This window comes from Bombus pyrosoma, linkage group LG3 (genome assembly GCF_014825855.1).
Source record: "Bombus pyrosoma isolate SC7728 linkage group LG3, ASM1482585v1, whole genome shotgun sequence".
Lineage (NCBI taxonomy): Eukaryota > Metazoa > Arthropoda > Insecta > Hymenoptera > Apidae > Bombus > Bombus pyrosoma.
In genome coordinates, this window is record NC_057772.1 from 2106491 (window position 1) to 2122593 (window position 16103).

Here is a 16103-nt window from a genome sequence, read left to right on the forward strand (position 1 = left end):
GGTGAAATGGTGCGAACGTTAAAATCGAGAAAGAAATCTCTTCTCTGCTTTACCGCTCGTTTAATCCAGATACGTATCTTTCCTACGAATTAATTATGGAAACACTTCCGGCGCAGCGAAAGCGGAAGTAGCGTGTAAAAGAAAGTCTAATCAGTGTAATGTATGTACGAACAATTCCACGTATAATTTTTTTTTCTATGAATATCTATATCGGACTGTCGTAAGTATGTATTTCTTTTCTTTTTAATTAAAATGATTTACGATATCCAATTATGATAAATATCAACGCGGAATATTCAGTGATTAGTAAGAACCGTTTTGACTCGCCGAGTAGAACGTAACCTGACTTTTTTGTCAACGTTCAATTCGCCGCGCAATGTTCGCATCGTACCCGATTAATTAATCAAGTGTTTTCGCGGCGTGACACGTTTCTACCTGAGATTCTCGTATATCTCGTTTGTGCCTCCGTAATTAACGCGTTGAATTGTTCCGTATGATGCGATACGGAAACGGGAATGTGTGTTAGTGCGATTGTAACGCGGCAGCTCATGACTCGCGTCGATCGTATGCAAATCCAAATATAATCTGGCAGAGCCGGTGACAACGAGTAACGGTCGAGAAACCTTAGGTGATCCGAGCCGATCGAATTTCGAAATCGACACGACAACATCGCATAATGGCCATGCAGTTACAGGTGTGTCCAATCGTGATCGTTTCACTTTTTATTACTCGTGCCTCGAAGGTACAACGAACCGTGTTGCACTGTTCCTCGAATTAACTTGGACGCAGCAGGAAATTATATCGATGAGATGTCATTCCCACTTGGATCGACAATAATATTTATCAACGAATGAAATAACCTATCTAACCTTTTTTTTTATCACAAGTAATCGCAAGTAATTAAAAACAATATAAATAGAGATAATGAAGTAGGAAACCTCGAAAAGTTTTATCATTCTATCCGATCGAGAGTTACAGGAGCGTTTGATGGAATTGCCAACGACACTGTAGAACGTTCAATTGACCATCTGTCGACATGTGTGTGTTTGCGTGTCTCGTTTGAAAAGAAGCAACGAGAAGTCACGTAAGGACTGAGGAGGAATAAAAATACCTTCTAACGACAAACGTAGGAAGCGGAAAATTCAACGCCATTTTACGCACGCCGAGATCCGTAACCGAGATTACGCGGTAAGTTATAACGATCTTATCTTTTATAACTATGTTTCATAATGCCTCTGAAATCGCCTTTAATATGGTATGATAGCAGTTAATAGATGTAGAAATAACGATACACATATAATTAAACACGAAGAAACGTATGTTTGAAAGAATTTGAAATACAGATAAGTTTCTGTTTTAATAATTTCGATCTGAAGGAGCTGTTGATATTTGCATCAGAATGTATTTAAGTGCATTACAAATACGTAAATACGTAGAAACGTAAAACCCGGCCCGAAGGCACTGCGGTCGGCAAGTATCTTGTAATCTGTTTATCGTGTTCGCCCAGTTGCTTTCATGATGTCGATACTCCAAATTAACGTTTTATTGCGGCTGCGAAGGATATTCGTTACTACTCGGAGGGAGCTCGCGTGTCGTTAATACCAAGATCCAGGATGTACGTTTAAAAGTGGGGCAATTAAGGATACAAGGCAACAATCCCTTGCTGTAATTTTCTCATTCTTGAAATCCACGTTATTCTCTGTAATTACTTAAGAAATGGAAAATGCTCACCGTTCACGAGTGACACTGAAATGTTTAATGCATTTGAGATTTGCACAGAAAAAAAGCGGCGTAGGATGAAGTAAGAGGGAAGTAGGAACAAATTCATTGGACTCATCGATAATTGCGAGGGAAATACCATCCGAAACTTCTCACGATAGAATCTTTAATGCCATCCCAAGCACTTTCTTACCGAATAATTTAACAAGCCGAAGCACCTTTAATCACGAAGTTTTTCCTCCACCGTTTCCCTGCCCCTTTCTCCGCCTTTCTTTTTCCTTCGTTCGTTCGTCGAGTCTGCAATAATTTCCTCTTTCAAACGAGCAACGCGAAGGGTGGGGGAAGATAGCGAAAAAACGTGGAAGAGAACACAGTAGTTGTTTAAAAGAGGTTCAAAGCGACTGACGAACAAATTACCGGGAAGTTTACCAATCCCGCACGCTTCTGCCCCTCCTCTTACTCTTTCTTTTACTCTCTTTATCTCTCTTCTCGGCTCACCCTTCCCCGACTTCGTTGTACTCGTCTTTTTTATATATTAATCCCACCGCAACGACGCGCTGATAATCTTGGAAAGGGCTGTTTTAAATTGGCTCCTTTGACGCGATACGCCGCGCGATGAGTTTCATATCGGAATAATTTTCGAGTATCCCTCCCCACCCCTTCCTCTTCCCGTCGTTTCCTTTTTCCTTCTTTTTTCAAACCGCCGTTTTTACCGCGAGGCGTCGACCAGCAACATCATCGATTCGCTAAACGTCACACTGTCGATACTCCTTGCAATTTGTCGGCAACGATGTTCTCTTGCGAATACAATCCTGTACTAGTAGTCTCCGTAGTTGTCGTCTTTCCATTCTGTTTCATCTTTTTCTTTCGTTCGTTCGTCGTAGCGAAGGAGAGATATTTTCGTTATTTAAATTCGAATTTTTAAATTACCGACCAGTTCGGCGATAGTGATTTGTCATTGTTCATCACCGTGCATCGTTTGCAGGACATTAATCACCGGTGAGAAGGGATTGCAAAGTTAAGCGCAACATTGATGCGTCCGTGAAACAAAAGAAACAGGCGTAGCTGAGCGGCATGATGAATCCACCGGTAGCCAATTAAGTCCCAGGAGTGTCGTTAAACTACTACATACTCGTTAACGTTAAAATGTCGCTCAGCGAATAGGCAGGATGGTTTAAAACGAGGAAACGGACGTGAAAAATGACAATTACCGTGCGTTGCAGCGTTATCCCGTCAGGAAACTGGCAGGAGTCGCGAGACGGCGAAACTGTTACATAAAATTTCGCAAAACGTATGTTTGCGACAGTGAGTTTCTAACGATTTCGTCGGCGCTCAAACCGTGTGAAACGTTGCGGGGGAAAAAAAAGGAAAAAACTAGCGTAAACGACGAGGTATAAAACGAAAGAGCGAATTGTTGTCGCGGTGATGCGCGACGTCGCGTTTTATTGTGACATTATCGAACGCCTAGTTTTCAAAACGTATGCCGTACGCTTCGGGCATTATTATTATTATTATTATTATTATTATTATTATTATTATTATTATTATTATTATTATTATTATTATTACTATTATTATTATTATTCGGATCGTAACTAGAATAATTCGAAACGAGGAAACGGACGTGAAAAACGACAATTATCGTGCAACATAACAACACGGCATCAGGAAGCTATCGAGATTCGTGTAATAATGAAATTATTACATAAAACCACTCGGACCGTGTATTCGCGACGATGAAACGCCAACCGGGGTTCCTGTTCGTACATTCGTGCACGGCATATGCTATCTTTGTTAACTTTCCTACCTAGCTTAAACTCTCTACAGGACGGTCTTATTTTCCTCTCTTAATTGATGCATATAATTAGCGATGCTTATCGATGGGCAAAAAGGACTCGTCATAAGCGGACGAAAAGAATAAGCATCGTTGTACTCAAAGCGTAAGTAAGCGTTCATACGACTAAATTACAATTTCAATTTGGTGTATTACACGGCAACGGGAAGCTGTTCCAGGAAACGGTAACTTATAATTTTCTCAGATCTTGATCATCAAATTAAGGCCATCGTTACGTGTGGAGGCTACAACGGCAGACATAAATACCGAAGATCGCGTCTAATCAGCGCATTGTTTCCCGAACGTTCGAGTCTCGTTTTAGCTAGCGCGCACCGACAGCCGGTAGGCGAGCTAAATGCGCAGAAGGCTTTTTAATTCGCGTCTAAACAGTCGGCCGATTCCTCGGCGAGAAAAGAAAGTCGCCTTGACGACGGGTTTCTTCTATACAGGCGGATATTTAAAATGCGAGGAAATGAAATTGCCTAGGTGAAGCTCGCGCGCTCGTTTGAGAACCGGGAAGATGGTAAAATAAAGTAATTGTTGCTATTACCGGGCGACGATGCTCGTGTTGGTAAATTGCAGGTGTACATGCATATACATTATGTATAACACGCCGCGCGTTGATGCAGCTGTAGGTGTGCACCGAGGATTCTCTCTCTTCTGCGCGGCTTGTGAGAATCCGGGCAATTACGTGGCTTCGCTCGCTACGGAATATCTGGCTTGTTTATAACGAATTAATTTAGATGTCTTAATTGCCATCGGTTAATTGTTGTGGAACACGGAGCGCGAATATCGCGGCGGATCGTCGCTTCAAAGACACCCGGAATTCGCGAAATGGGATTGCGTTGCTTTCACCGAGTTCCACCGCTTCCGCTCTGCGCGATCGTTCATTAAACTCCGCCTGCATGACTCACTTTTCGTCCAAATATTTCTAACTGGCGAACGCCGCTACTTTTTCCAATCTTTGCCTTTTCCGATTTGTACTTTAACGCGTGCAAAACACCTCCTGAAGTATCGCGCGAGTAGTGTTTGCATCGAGTCTGTAGAAATATGACGACGCGTTGCCCGATGCTGTAATTATATTAATTAAAAGCTAACGGAATCCACGGTACGTGGCAGGGGTTAAAGGAGTCGAGATCTATTAAAATTACTTACAAGGTACGTTAAATTTTGTAAATTCCTTGGTCATTAGCGACTCGAGGAAATGATAAACTTAAATGCGTACGCGTCGGCGATTACAAACGCACATTATTCTCGCTTTCCTCCTGGGAAAGTTAAGGCATCGAGCGTGTTAATTATAATGAACGTTAAGTAACCGGTGTATACGGGCGCTATTATCGTTTGTACCGAGGCAACAAAATCGCGCAGTCCTGCATCACATCGGGGAAAGCAGTTTACAGCTTGTTACTTATCGCGATGAAGTGCACTAATGCGGTAATGCACGAGAAATCCTATCGACCGGCAAATCTACCATGAATTGAACATAACGATGTTCGAAACGGTACAATGCAACATCGTAATACATTTTTCGCAACTTTTCGCTTACACGATTTTTCGCCGTTATGCGTTTTCCGTCTTCCCCTCTCCCCCCCCCCGCCCGCCCGCCTTCCCACCGCCTTCCAATCGAATCGACCAAAGACGACGAAAAACTTATTTCTCTATTAGAATTCTGTTTATTAACGCAACGTGTAGAATCTCCGTAACGCATCGGAGAAGATAATCTAAAGTGTCGAATAGAGACGTAGAGAGTGTATAGAGGGAACGTTGAGTAACCGGATCGCAGTTTAGTTTAACCCAAGGATTCGAGTATACACAGCGAGTGCAGTGCAATGTATCCATATCGTATAGACGAGGAAATAACGAGGGAAGAGTAGAGCTATTGCAGGTAACGTGCAACTATTGCTACCGCCGCCTGGCCGAGGCAATGGCTCCTTCACACGACAGGCCAATAAAACGTTTCCATGGGATATGAGCAGCCAGCAAAATGCTAATCGCCTTGATTCCGACGCATTTTCGAACGGATTTCACTTGCCGCTCTTGAGGAAATAATTCTCTCGTCTTCCTGCCGTCACGAAAGAATTCTCTCTTCATTGTGTCGAGGCAAGAGAGTGCACAGCGTCGCTGACATAAATCGCGTTATTCGTGAAACTTAATTGCACCGTTATCGGAATAATTAGAGCAACAATTACATATCTACGTACACGGTTGAATTATTAACATGGTTCGCCCGATACGCGAACGATCGAGTCAGCTTTTTCTTTCTTTCTTTTACTTTCGGACCGTCGATGAAACGTCTCGATATCTTCCGATGCACGCGATAACAACGTACTTATTACGAAAAATATGGTACACTAGGCGAGAGGGATCGTCGAACCCGTGTCCGAACACCGGCGATCATCTCCTCGATATATTATCCTTAATTCCGAGCGTGAAATCACAAAACATACTTTTCATCGTCAAATAGTTTTGTCACGTGAACGATAGGCTCGCGTGAGACACACGTGATATTTCCCGTGGAACGGCTGCGATAATTTTCGATAGTAGAATCGTGCGACACGTGTCGCGTATTCTCGAAATAACGAAACGATTGAAAGTATCCAATTAAAATCGAACTTCGATGCCTTTTAAATGAATTCTTTCGTAAATCGTATTTTGCAATCTGTTGCAGAACGGTGCGCGTTGATTTCGATGTTGGCGTAATTCAAAAGCAGCCAACGAAATACCAGATGTAACGACTGGTAATAACGAACACGGTCTGCGGTGTAAACGATTCGAAAAAATCGTTAACTGGCCGGAAATCGGTAATCGCCTGGAATAATCGGTTCCTTTTATATCTGCTTACGTTTTTTCAGTGGCGCATTAGTCGCGGACACGCATTTTTCTACGTAAAAACGAAACACGAGGGTGGATACGCGGTTCGTCCCCGTGCAGTCGGCTCTTTTCTTTGTCGTTTTTTTCTCCCCTCTTTTTTTTCCATCTCCTTCCCTCCTCCCTTTTCTGTCATATTAATCGGACTCAAGCTGCGCATATCCTCCGGTAATGAGAATTACACCCTTTCTTCGGCTTTCCTTTTTATTCGTTCGAAGCAATCTACGATTACTTCTTCGTCCACGAAACCCATTCGACGAATGAACAAACGGGATATCCTAATCGTACGGTTCATTATGAGCGTGTGCACGCTCGCGATGACTATGACTGATGCTAAGCCACGACGAATTGCGATGCACATTACGAATAAATATCGCACTCTTTGCCCCGTCTCGTCTAATGTGCCCGCTCACAGATTGCTACTTGGGTGGGTTTCGAAAAGGCATCGGGACGAGAGCGAGGGACATTACGTTTAATTAAATTTCACCGTGTCATGCGACGCTTACTGTTCTTTCGACGATGAAAAACACTTTATTCGGCACGCGGACAATCGTTAAGGCAAATGAATCTGCTCGAAGTTCGAAGGAACGAGCCGAACGACACGATGGGTCGGCTCACGACCATCTGGTTGATTTTTCGAAAATATGCGGTCACGCGGAATAAAAATCGCTGTTCGGTGATTATTTCTCGTCGCGGGTAAATCGACCAACGAACTTTGCACGCGAACACCGAATAAATTTCTATTTCGTGACGCAGCCACCACTTGGAAATCGGCTGCCGAGTAGAATCGCGAATGCAATACCGAACGCTGAATCGAACTTTCGAATGAAAAATTCGCGAATGTCGCCATCGCAACGATTAATCGGCAAGGTTGACCGATTAATGGAAAGTCGAAATCTATCAGAGAAAATCGTAATTCCGAACGCCGATGCCGGCAGGAGAGGCAATTCAGGCGATTCCGAGCACGCCATCTATCTTCCAGCGCGTTGGTAGCGAAGAAAGAAGGCATAATTAAATTAAATTAAGCCCGGCTGAGCTCTCGGCCTCCACCCCTTCTCTTCTTCAGCGTTGTTCCCCTCCGCTTCTTCGTTGTCCTACCAGCGGCGATAGTCGACGCCGCCTTTATTTGCAAGCAATTTGCGCTCGCGGATCGCGCTGCAAAAAATCTGAAAATAATGCTGCCGTATTAATCATATCCCTCCGCCCTTATTCCTCCCCTTCCTCTTTCGGTTCTGTCTCCCCCTTTTATTCTGCGTTCGTCTGCATACCGACATACTTACGCCTCGTCCTCGCATATTTACGACCAAAAAACACCACATCCGCGCACACTCGGCGTACCCGCAATTTAGTGCACTGTTTACTATGCTCTGCGAGTATACGATACGACGAACTGTGCAAGGAGCGAGGAATTTCGTTGAAATTATTTAATTACTTCATTTGGGAAGAGAGGTAGTAGACGAGGAACGTAACGCGCAGGCTTCGTAAGCCGAGTTTATTCCTTCCGTAATATTCAAACATTTGGCATCTTTATATCATAGAGATATCGAATTAGATTATATTTCTATATACAGAACAATCGATCTATGCAACAACCATGTACCTACGGATATGTACATCGCATGGTATAACGGAGTAAGTAAGCAGCTTGGATAAAATGAGGAAAATGCGAGTAACCTGATTTTCCGGTTAACCGTGCGCTTAAAGGAAGGTAGCGTATTTACATGAGAGGTGGGAATCACGATAACGAAATCGCATTTTGTTCGATAGTGGTCGAGGTGATAATGCGAAGCTCAGGATTTCTTTGGCTTCTTCACGGGCTCGAGGCCGCTGTCGTACTCGGAGGTGTTAAGCATTCTGACTCTCTTCAGCAACCCCATCTTCGGTTCGTCACCTTGACGCTTCTGCTTCTTTGCCGGCTCCCCGTCGAGCCTGAAAACGCAGAGACGCTCCTTAATCGTCGCATTAGGGCTAACCCGCAATTTTCGGTAATTCGACGTAAACGACATGTGGCGAGGACAGAGCGAGGTAATCGAAAATCGACAAAAAAGCGGACTCGCATTAAAAACCGGCAATACACCCCCTGGTCCGCTGGCGTGCCACAGAATTTCGGCCAACTGCCGTGCCGAATTTCACGTTCGTCACTAAGTTTTTCCCGGTCGATCCGTTTTATTCGCCTAATCTTTGGCGGCGGCTAATGCTGCGCCACAAAAGAACCATCGAAATCACAAAGAAAACGGAATCGTTCTTTTCTACGGAAGCACCCGATACGGCGATGTGACCGGCAAAAATCTGCAGCTTCGCCAAAAACAACCGTTCCCTTCGGTTCGCTTCTCTAAGAGGGTCGAGACCCTCGACCCATCAACACCAACGTTTCCCAAAACGTTTCCTTCTCGTGTATCCTATGACCCATCGTGGAAAAGATGATGTTTAGACGTGTTCACGGGCGCACATGGTGACACCTATACTATGGCGTGAGTCGGTAAATATATATAGAAACGCACACAACAACAGCCGTAATCGCACCCACAGAGGCGTACACCATGGGTCTCTCGATCCATTGGAGCGTCAGCTCGGTGCCCGCCTTTCACCCATTAAAACGAACTTGTTCTCTCTCTACGGGTGGAGGGCACCCGTCGGTTACCCGTTGTGTGCATCGAAAGCACGCCCATTCAAATCGCATTAAACAAGTTAGTGCTTAATGTCTGCCCCAAAGAAAGCGGCATGGTGCGTGTCGCTAACGAAACGTCGATATACATCTCGATAGATAAATACACTTTGGAGCGAGCGACAGGCGGATACTGTGTAACTTTTACGATCAGAATTCTAAGACGAAGTAGCCAAATATAAGAAGAGACATAAATAAGAATGGAAAGGTCAGATTTATTCGAAATGGTCGCCGCGTCCTACAACGAGAGAGTAATTTAGCGCTACGGGTACACGCGCCGTCTTATCGGCCGATAGTCGTGATCGACGAAACGCGACCACCTCGCACCGGAAAAAATACCGGATGTCGAAGAAATAACGAGCGATGGCCAGAAAATCAGAGTGACGTTGCGGGTGAGAGTTTTCCATAAAGAGGGAGAAGATTAGAGACGGGGACAAGAGAAGCAGAGAGTGAAGGGAGGCTCGTGCTCGTCCCGTGGTTTCCGTAAATGGCGCAGCCAGGGCCGGAAGTAGCGGTCGCATCAGTCTGTTTAATAGCCGTATTGTATAATTATGAACAATGGAGAGATATAGTCAGAGAGAGAGAGAGAGAGAGAGAGAGAGAGAACGGGAGAAGCCTGGAGAAGGGCAGAAGCCAGCCGAATGCCATGTGAAATGCATACCCGGAGAGATAGACGGAGACGCGGTTAGAGAGAACGAGAGCCAACCGACGTCAGATAGAGAGAAACGAAGGGAAACCGAGAGAGACAGGGAACAACGAGGATGAGCACGACGAGAGCCGTATGGCTTATGGTTGCCAGCCACCGTACACCATGTCCGCCCGTTCGTCGTACATGACGAATGACACAAAGCGACAGTTTTGACGTATCTAACCTCTCTAGGAACCACGAGCTGTCCTCCCGCTACGTTTGCGTGTACTATCTGTTAACACACGTGGTTGCGTTTGTTAGTTATTGTCGTGAGAAGGAAAGAGAGGGAGAGATGGAGAGAGGGGTGCACCGCAGTTAACACGCTAAGCCACGCATGAATCCGTCATTAATACTGCGAGCTCGCTCGTCTCCGTGATTGTCTGCCTCAAACATCGACCAACCGGTCACCCGGCAGTCTGTCTCTCCTGTTCCTCTTTGAAATCGAATAAGAATCCGTTCGGATTATCGTATCGTATCGAATAAGGTGACGTAACGATAGATAAATCGCAAAATAAAATCAAGTACTTACTTCTCGTTCGTGAGCCTGTTGTTATGCTGTTGCTTCGAGCTGTCTTTCTCGTTCAGCTTTTTCCCTATTCCACCGATTCGCTGCGGAGTTTCCCTTAGCGCAAAGCTCTTCGCGTAGTGACCCAAATGGACGGTTCGTCGATCGAAGATCTCCCGTATGTCGCGTGGGTAGCTAGAGTAGAAACGTATCCACGAGGTGTACGCTGAAAACCAACAAGATTCGAGATTACTCGCGCGTCTGATCGCAGCTGATCGTGCAACGTTACAAGCTCTGATAACGTTCGACGAGCAGCGCGAATAAAATCTCGAGAATCGTCGCGAACAGCTTTAAGAATCGCGTGGATCCCGTCCACGTGTAAATGAGGCCACGTGCCCTGTAACTCGGATGTTAATCATTGACTGCGCGTAGCGCGCCCTTATTAATCGAGCTTCCATTAAGTTCCACGGGGGGCAGGCAGAGCACGCGATTCTATGGGGTGTGTGGCCCGCGGTGTGCTATTAAGAGGCATTAACGGGGGTCGAGTCAAGTGCTGTGGCTAATAGTCATCCCCCTTATTCCCTCTTAACTTCTCCAGCTTCCGCGAGCGGGTGAGAAACTCGGGGGTTCACCGATCCTGAGAGAACTTGACATGTGCCAGTGTTACTGTCACTCCGTGCGAAAAATCTACCGTGAAGTGCTTCTCTGTCCGCTCTTTTGACGGATCGGCATGCTTCAGCTTCTCCCCTTCGCTCAAATTCATCCCGGTTGAAAGCTACGATTATCGATGTCAAAGAATATCCGCGAGTTTGTTGTTTCTTTCCGATGTGTTTCCGAGCGCATATCAAGTTTGTCTGTCGAACAGATATCGTACGTAAAAATTAAAACGTAAGAACTAGTAAGAAGAACTTGGACGACTATTTCTGTCAGGAAAACTTAAGCGTCTTTAATTCCGATAATTCACCTCGTAGACCTTATGTCTTGACGTTTTCCGGCTTGATTTCCGTCTGCCTTCCATCCCGACTCGACGCTTCCGTACATAAGAAACTTGCAAAGATCTTTCTCTCGTGGCCCGGTGTCGACGTTGAAAAGGGAGAAATGTTTTTCTCCATTTAGCACATAAATCACCCGCGGGGGTGGTATCTAGCCGAGAAGGCAGAGAGAACGCGAGTAGGGGGTGCAAGAGTGGACCGGGTGGGGTGGCATTGTTCCTAAGTGATGTAACTGCGTCTTATTGTATTTGTATCCTGTATCGCATTGTTAAGAGTCTCTCGCCACAAAGCGTAAGTGGTTTTGGCGGAAGCCACATTCAGTGGTTGGATTGTGTCGGCCACCCCCATGCGAAAGGCGTGCAAGTGGTCTACACTAGATTCGATCTAACTTGTTGTGTACCATTTATCCACTTCCTCTTGGTAGAAAGAATTTTGTAAAAAATATATCGAAGATAAACATTCGCAATTCGTTTATTTCGGAAAGTTGAATTACGTTTTTCGTTCAAAAAAAATATTTGCGATATACTATTTCATCGGTAATAAGTTTATAACACAAATGCGAAGAAACGTAAATGGGCGGATAAAGGTATAAATTTTCATGGAATTTGATAAAGATGGAAATGTATCGGAGGAGGCGTTTACCAAAGTTACGCTGAAAAGGCTATAGCTAAGGACTGGTATAAAGGACGATACATATACACGAGCTAGAGTGGACGAATCTCTTTGATTGGTGGTAGTGGTCGAAGGCCAGGGGGTTGTTCTATGGAGTTGTATTCACTATTGAGGGCTGTTCGGCTCTATTGGGGCGATAATGTTACGAATTAGCAAGATTTCCACTTCTATGCGCTCTGCCAGGATGCCACGTTGCTCACGAATTAAATTCTGGACTTAGAAAAGAACGAAAGATATCGTTACGAAGTGTTTGATACTTTCTTTTTTCTTTTCTAGATATTGCTTCGTCATCGTTATGATTTTTCAAAGTGTTGTAAAAAGAAAAAAAGAATTATGGCATGGTCTGAAAGGTTTCCGATTTCAAGGTACGTACAACTAAATCAAATTTGTGTTCATCTCTCGCCTTCACGGCCTTTCTCTGTTTCTTTGTAACGACACAACCTCGTGGAAAGCGCAGCGTCGAATTATCAACGACAATTAATCTATCAATCACCCGAGGCACGTAGAGGCACGGTCAAGTGGTTAACTGTGTACCGTCACTCAAATCTGGAGGCGGCTAAGCGCTCAAAAACCGTGGCTAACCTTCGTGTAAAGCCACGCTTGACGTGATACAACTACGAAATTCAAAAACCTCTTAGAAAGATTTATGGCCTTTATTTTTCGTTTTGGAATCGATCACCCTCGAACGGCGAGAACACTACTGACACTATCGACTGTGTCTCTCCGGCATCGCAAATCGTACTTTATAGCGGGCTCGTAATATTCGAGCATAAGGATAAATATTACACTTCCCTCCGAATGAAACTCGAATCGTCGCGTTCTAATGGATTTATTATCGCGGCAAATAAATTTTTCGGCTTAACGACTCTAATAGGGGAACCATGACATGGCAAACAAGATCATCGCTCCCATCATCCAGAGAGTATGTAAATATCCAAGTGGCCGACGAAAACCGAGACGGAGTAAAGGCTCTGTAACGCGGTCGTGTAAGGGTTGCTTTATATGCGAGTAGGGTGCCCGCTGGAATTGGCTTACCGTCCCCCAAAGTCAGCTCGCTTTCGTTCCGATCCAACTGAATCGAAGTGCGTGCTTCCTCATCCTTCGCTAAATTTCATGAGTACTTTGTGTCTCATCATGGCAGAGGTTAAAATCGGATTAAGCGTAAAACCGTAAAGTCGACTCGACTTTCTATCGAGCTCTTACCTCCGTGCATGCATCTATCACCCATCTACGTTAACGTATTCAAAGCAGACTTACCTTTACACGCTCTTTCCCGCAATTTCGTATCTTCCAACACCATAGTTTCGAACTCATTCTGAAGCCCGATCGCTGCGTTGTGGACGGAAGAATGTTTCGACAGGGGAGTCAGTAGATTGTTTAAAATATCGTCCATCATCTCTTGCCTGATTCTGATACGCCTAGACTCGAGCATTCGGACAAATTCAATTTCTGGCGGGGTTAAAAAGATAGTCGCCGAACCGGAAGAACCAGCTCGCGCGGTTCTACCGATTCGATGCACGTAATCCCTGGCAGACGTCGGTCCTGTGTATTGAATCACACAGTCCACCTTTGGCAGATCCAATCCTCGAGCTGCAACATCCTAAATAAGGAGAATCGAACGTGTACATTCGAAATTAAAAGTATACTTATGGAAAACTCGAAGAGAGAAAAGTTCTGCCGTGGCCGGTGATTCGGACATCTTGTTCTTCGATAATAATCCAAGAGGCGAGAGCAAGGACCGAGAGAGCGTGCGATCTGCTGGTACAAATGTCTTACAAACCGTGCCGATTTCTCGTTTTGTACGAAGGTGAATGCGCGCGGCTGGCAGCGAGCGCCCGCTGTGAAACCCCAACAGCGAACGTTTGAGCACGGCCCTGATTTCCTTGCGTTCGGTTAACCAATGATTTACCGAACGGAGCACATCGAGTTTCTGCTTGACGACCCTGGAGACTAATCCCGGACCACCAGTGGGGGGCGTCGTAGCCCCGAAAATTCTTTCGCGGCACGATACGGATGTGTCTGTCTTCTTCCTTTTTATATCTTTTTATCGAATTAATTCGACGCCAACCTACGACGCAACGGTCCAGGCGCCGGGGTGAAGGAAAACGAGAAAGAAGTTAGCCCGATCGAAATAAAATACTGATCCTGACGGCGAACCGTGTTTTATCGGCGCGATTTTGTTTCATCCGTTTCTTCGCGCTGACTGTGATATTATCTTTCCACGATAAACTTATTCCATACAAATATATTATACTAAATGATCGACTATTTTCCTGAGAAGCAATACTTCAAGATCGTTGTAATTGATCGGCGGGTATAAACAAGTCCGATTAGAACTCGATCGAAAGATAGTCTGATAAAGTGAAATCGGCCGAGGACGCCCACGTATCTTTAGATGAAACAAGCACCGCAGCTGCCACCGGTGCGATATAATGTAACGAAAACAGGGACGAGGAGCGATCGATGGCAGCGATTAAGACAAACGATCGTTTAGGAGAGAGGCCGCGATCGTGGCTCGGAGGATCGAGAACGGATCGTCCGCTCAAAACATCTCACTCGGACCATAGATCACCTCGTGGATCCGGATTCACCACCGCTGAGAGCCGCGGAACATTCCATCCGCGGGGGCTCTCGTGAGTTTTCAACGTGGAAATTAATAATGCTGCCATAGAATCTTCGTTCAAGTGACGCTGTAAAATGTGGGCGGCTGCCATCGTTGTTCAGGCACTCCGGGATCAACGTTTGTACCTTTCGAAAGTAAAGCGCCAAAATTTTAACGAAGACGAAAACACCGGCACAAACATTTCGTGCTGTCCGTTTTCCCTTAAACGTTCCTTGCTTTATTTATTCGATAATCTTAATAGCAATTAATCGGTTTATATAGAGACTAATGAAGAAGGTAGAAAGAATAATGACAAACTGTAACGAGTTACCGTGAAACACGTGTTGAATCAACGATGCAATCGCCTGATTAAAAGAAATTAATCTTTGCTGTGAGTAATGTGTAACACTGTTGCGTGTCGTGGATCATGAATTTTAAAATTCGTGCATTCCGCTGGACTTTGATGGTCTCTTCCTTTTTCTTCGTTCAAGTGGCGCTTTAAATTCATGTTAACCGACGAGGAAGAAAATTGCAAAGCGAACGATAATGGATTTAATTATTACTACTGCATTTTTAACGATATTTATCGGACGTCAGGATCGATCACTTTCACCACTAATTAAAATGATAAAGCAGTTGTCATGGAGTCACGATATAACAGAAAGTTGATTCACTAAATCGATACACGATTAATTTGATTCGTGTAATGCGATGGTAATTAGCAAAGGAAAGAAAGTTGTCTATCGGTCGTAAACCGTTGCATCGCGTTATTCTCCGAAATAACACGTAGGAAACGCCTTTCAGGCCAATGCTCGCATTCCAGGATTAGAATTTTTCGTGAGTATCGGTATCAACACTGACGGCTTTCCCGATTAAATCTCTCTATCAGAATAAGCATTATTAATGCGAGTATTCGCTATTTAAATGTAGAAAACAATTAAAGAAAGGGCTAGCAGATAACGGACAAACAATCATAATTATACTCGTTACGAAGGCCTCATGTGCGCGCATAATTTTTAACCTCCGGGCACAGCGTGGGTCCAGAGATATTAAATTCTGCTCTGAAAGAATAAGCCACGGGGTAATTTACCGCTGGGGGAGTGCCGTTGGTGTCTCTAGCTTTTCTTCTACTCTTTCCTTCTCCGTTTCTCTCATTTGCCACTGTTTTATAATAATTTTGGTTCTCGCAGAGGAGTTTCGCTGTTTTCATAAAACGATCTCGTGACTCTATCTTACTTTAGCTAATGGGCAAGCTTTCACGAAACCATTGAAAATTTCCAAGCCTAACTAATAGATGCATAAAACGTTACTTACCGTGCAGAGTAGAACTCCACTTTTCGCCTGTCTAAATGTTTTGAATACTTCAGTTCGTTCCTTTTGAGTCATGCTACCGTGTAATTTGAAGAATTCCACATCGACCAAAGGATCAGAATCATCGTCATCTTCGTCGATGGGTTTAGTTAGTACGGACGATAAGATCTCCGTGTGATAATCAACCATATCTTGGGTGGCCATAAATATTAGTATTTTATGTTGACCGTGACTCTATTAATAGTAC

At 44.6% G+C, this 16103-nt stretch overlaps 2 protein-coding genes across 4 annotated transcripts in view; one reads left to right on the top strand and one right to left on the bottom strand.

Moving 5' to 3' along the window:
- The window catches only part of LOC122566186, a 22122-nt gene continuing 6019 nt past the window's right edge, over window positions 1–16103 (top strand). Inside the window, exon 1 of the mRNA XM_043723087.1 lies at window positions 1–1188. The gene's annotated coding sequence lies outside the window, so the exon portion shown is untranslated. The remainder of the gene's footprint in view (window positions 1189–16103) is intronic.
- Window positions 7888–16103, bottom strand: part of LOC122566183 (probable ATP-dependent RNA helicase CG8611) — an 11366-nt gene continuing 3150 nt past the window's right edge. Inside the window, exons 6-9 of one of the 3 annotated variants that reach the window (XM_043723077.1) lie at window positions 15860–16090; window positions 13201–13543; window positions 10304–10505; window positions 7888–8350 (exon numbers count right to left, since the gene is read on the bottom strand). In XM_043723077.1, the coding sequence (XP_043579012.1) occupies window positions 8212–8350; window positions 10304–10505; window positions 13201–13543; window positions 15860–16090 (915 nt within the window). In that variant the 3' untranslated portion in view covers window positions 7888–8211. The other 2 variants (XM_043723078.1, XM_043723080.1) reach the window with 2 other exon arrangements.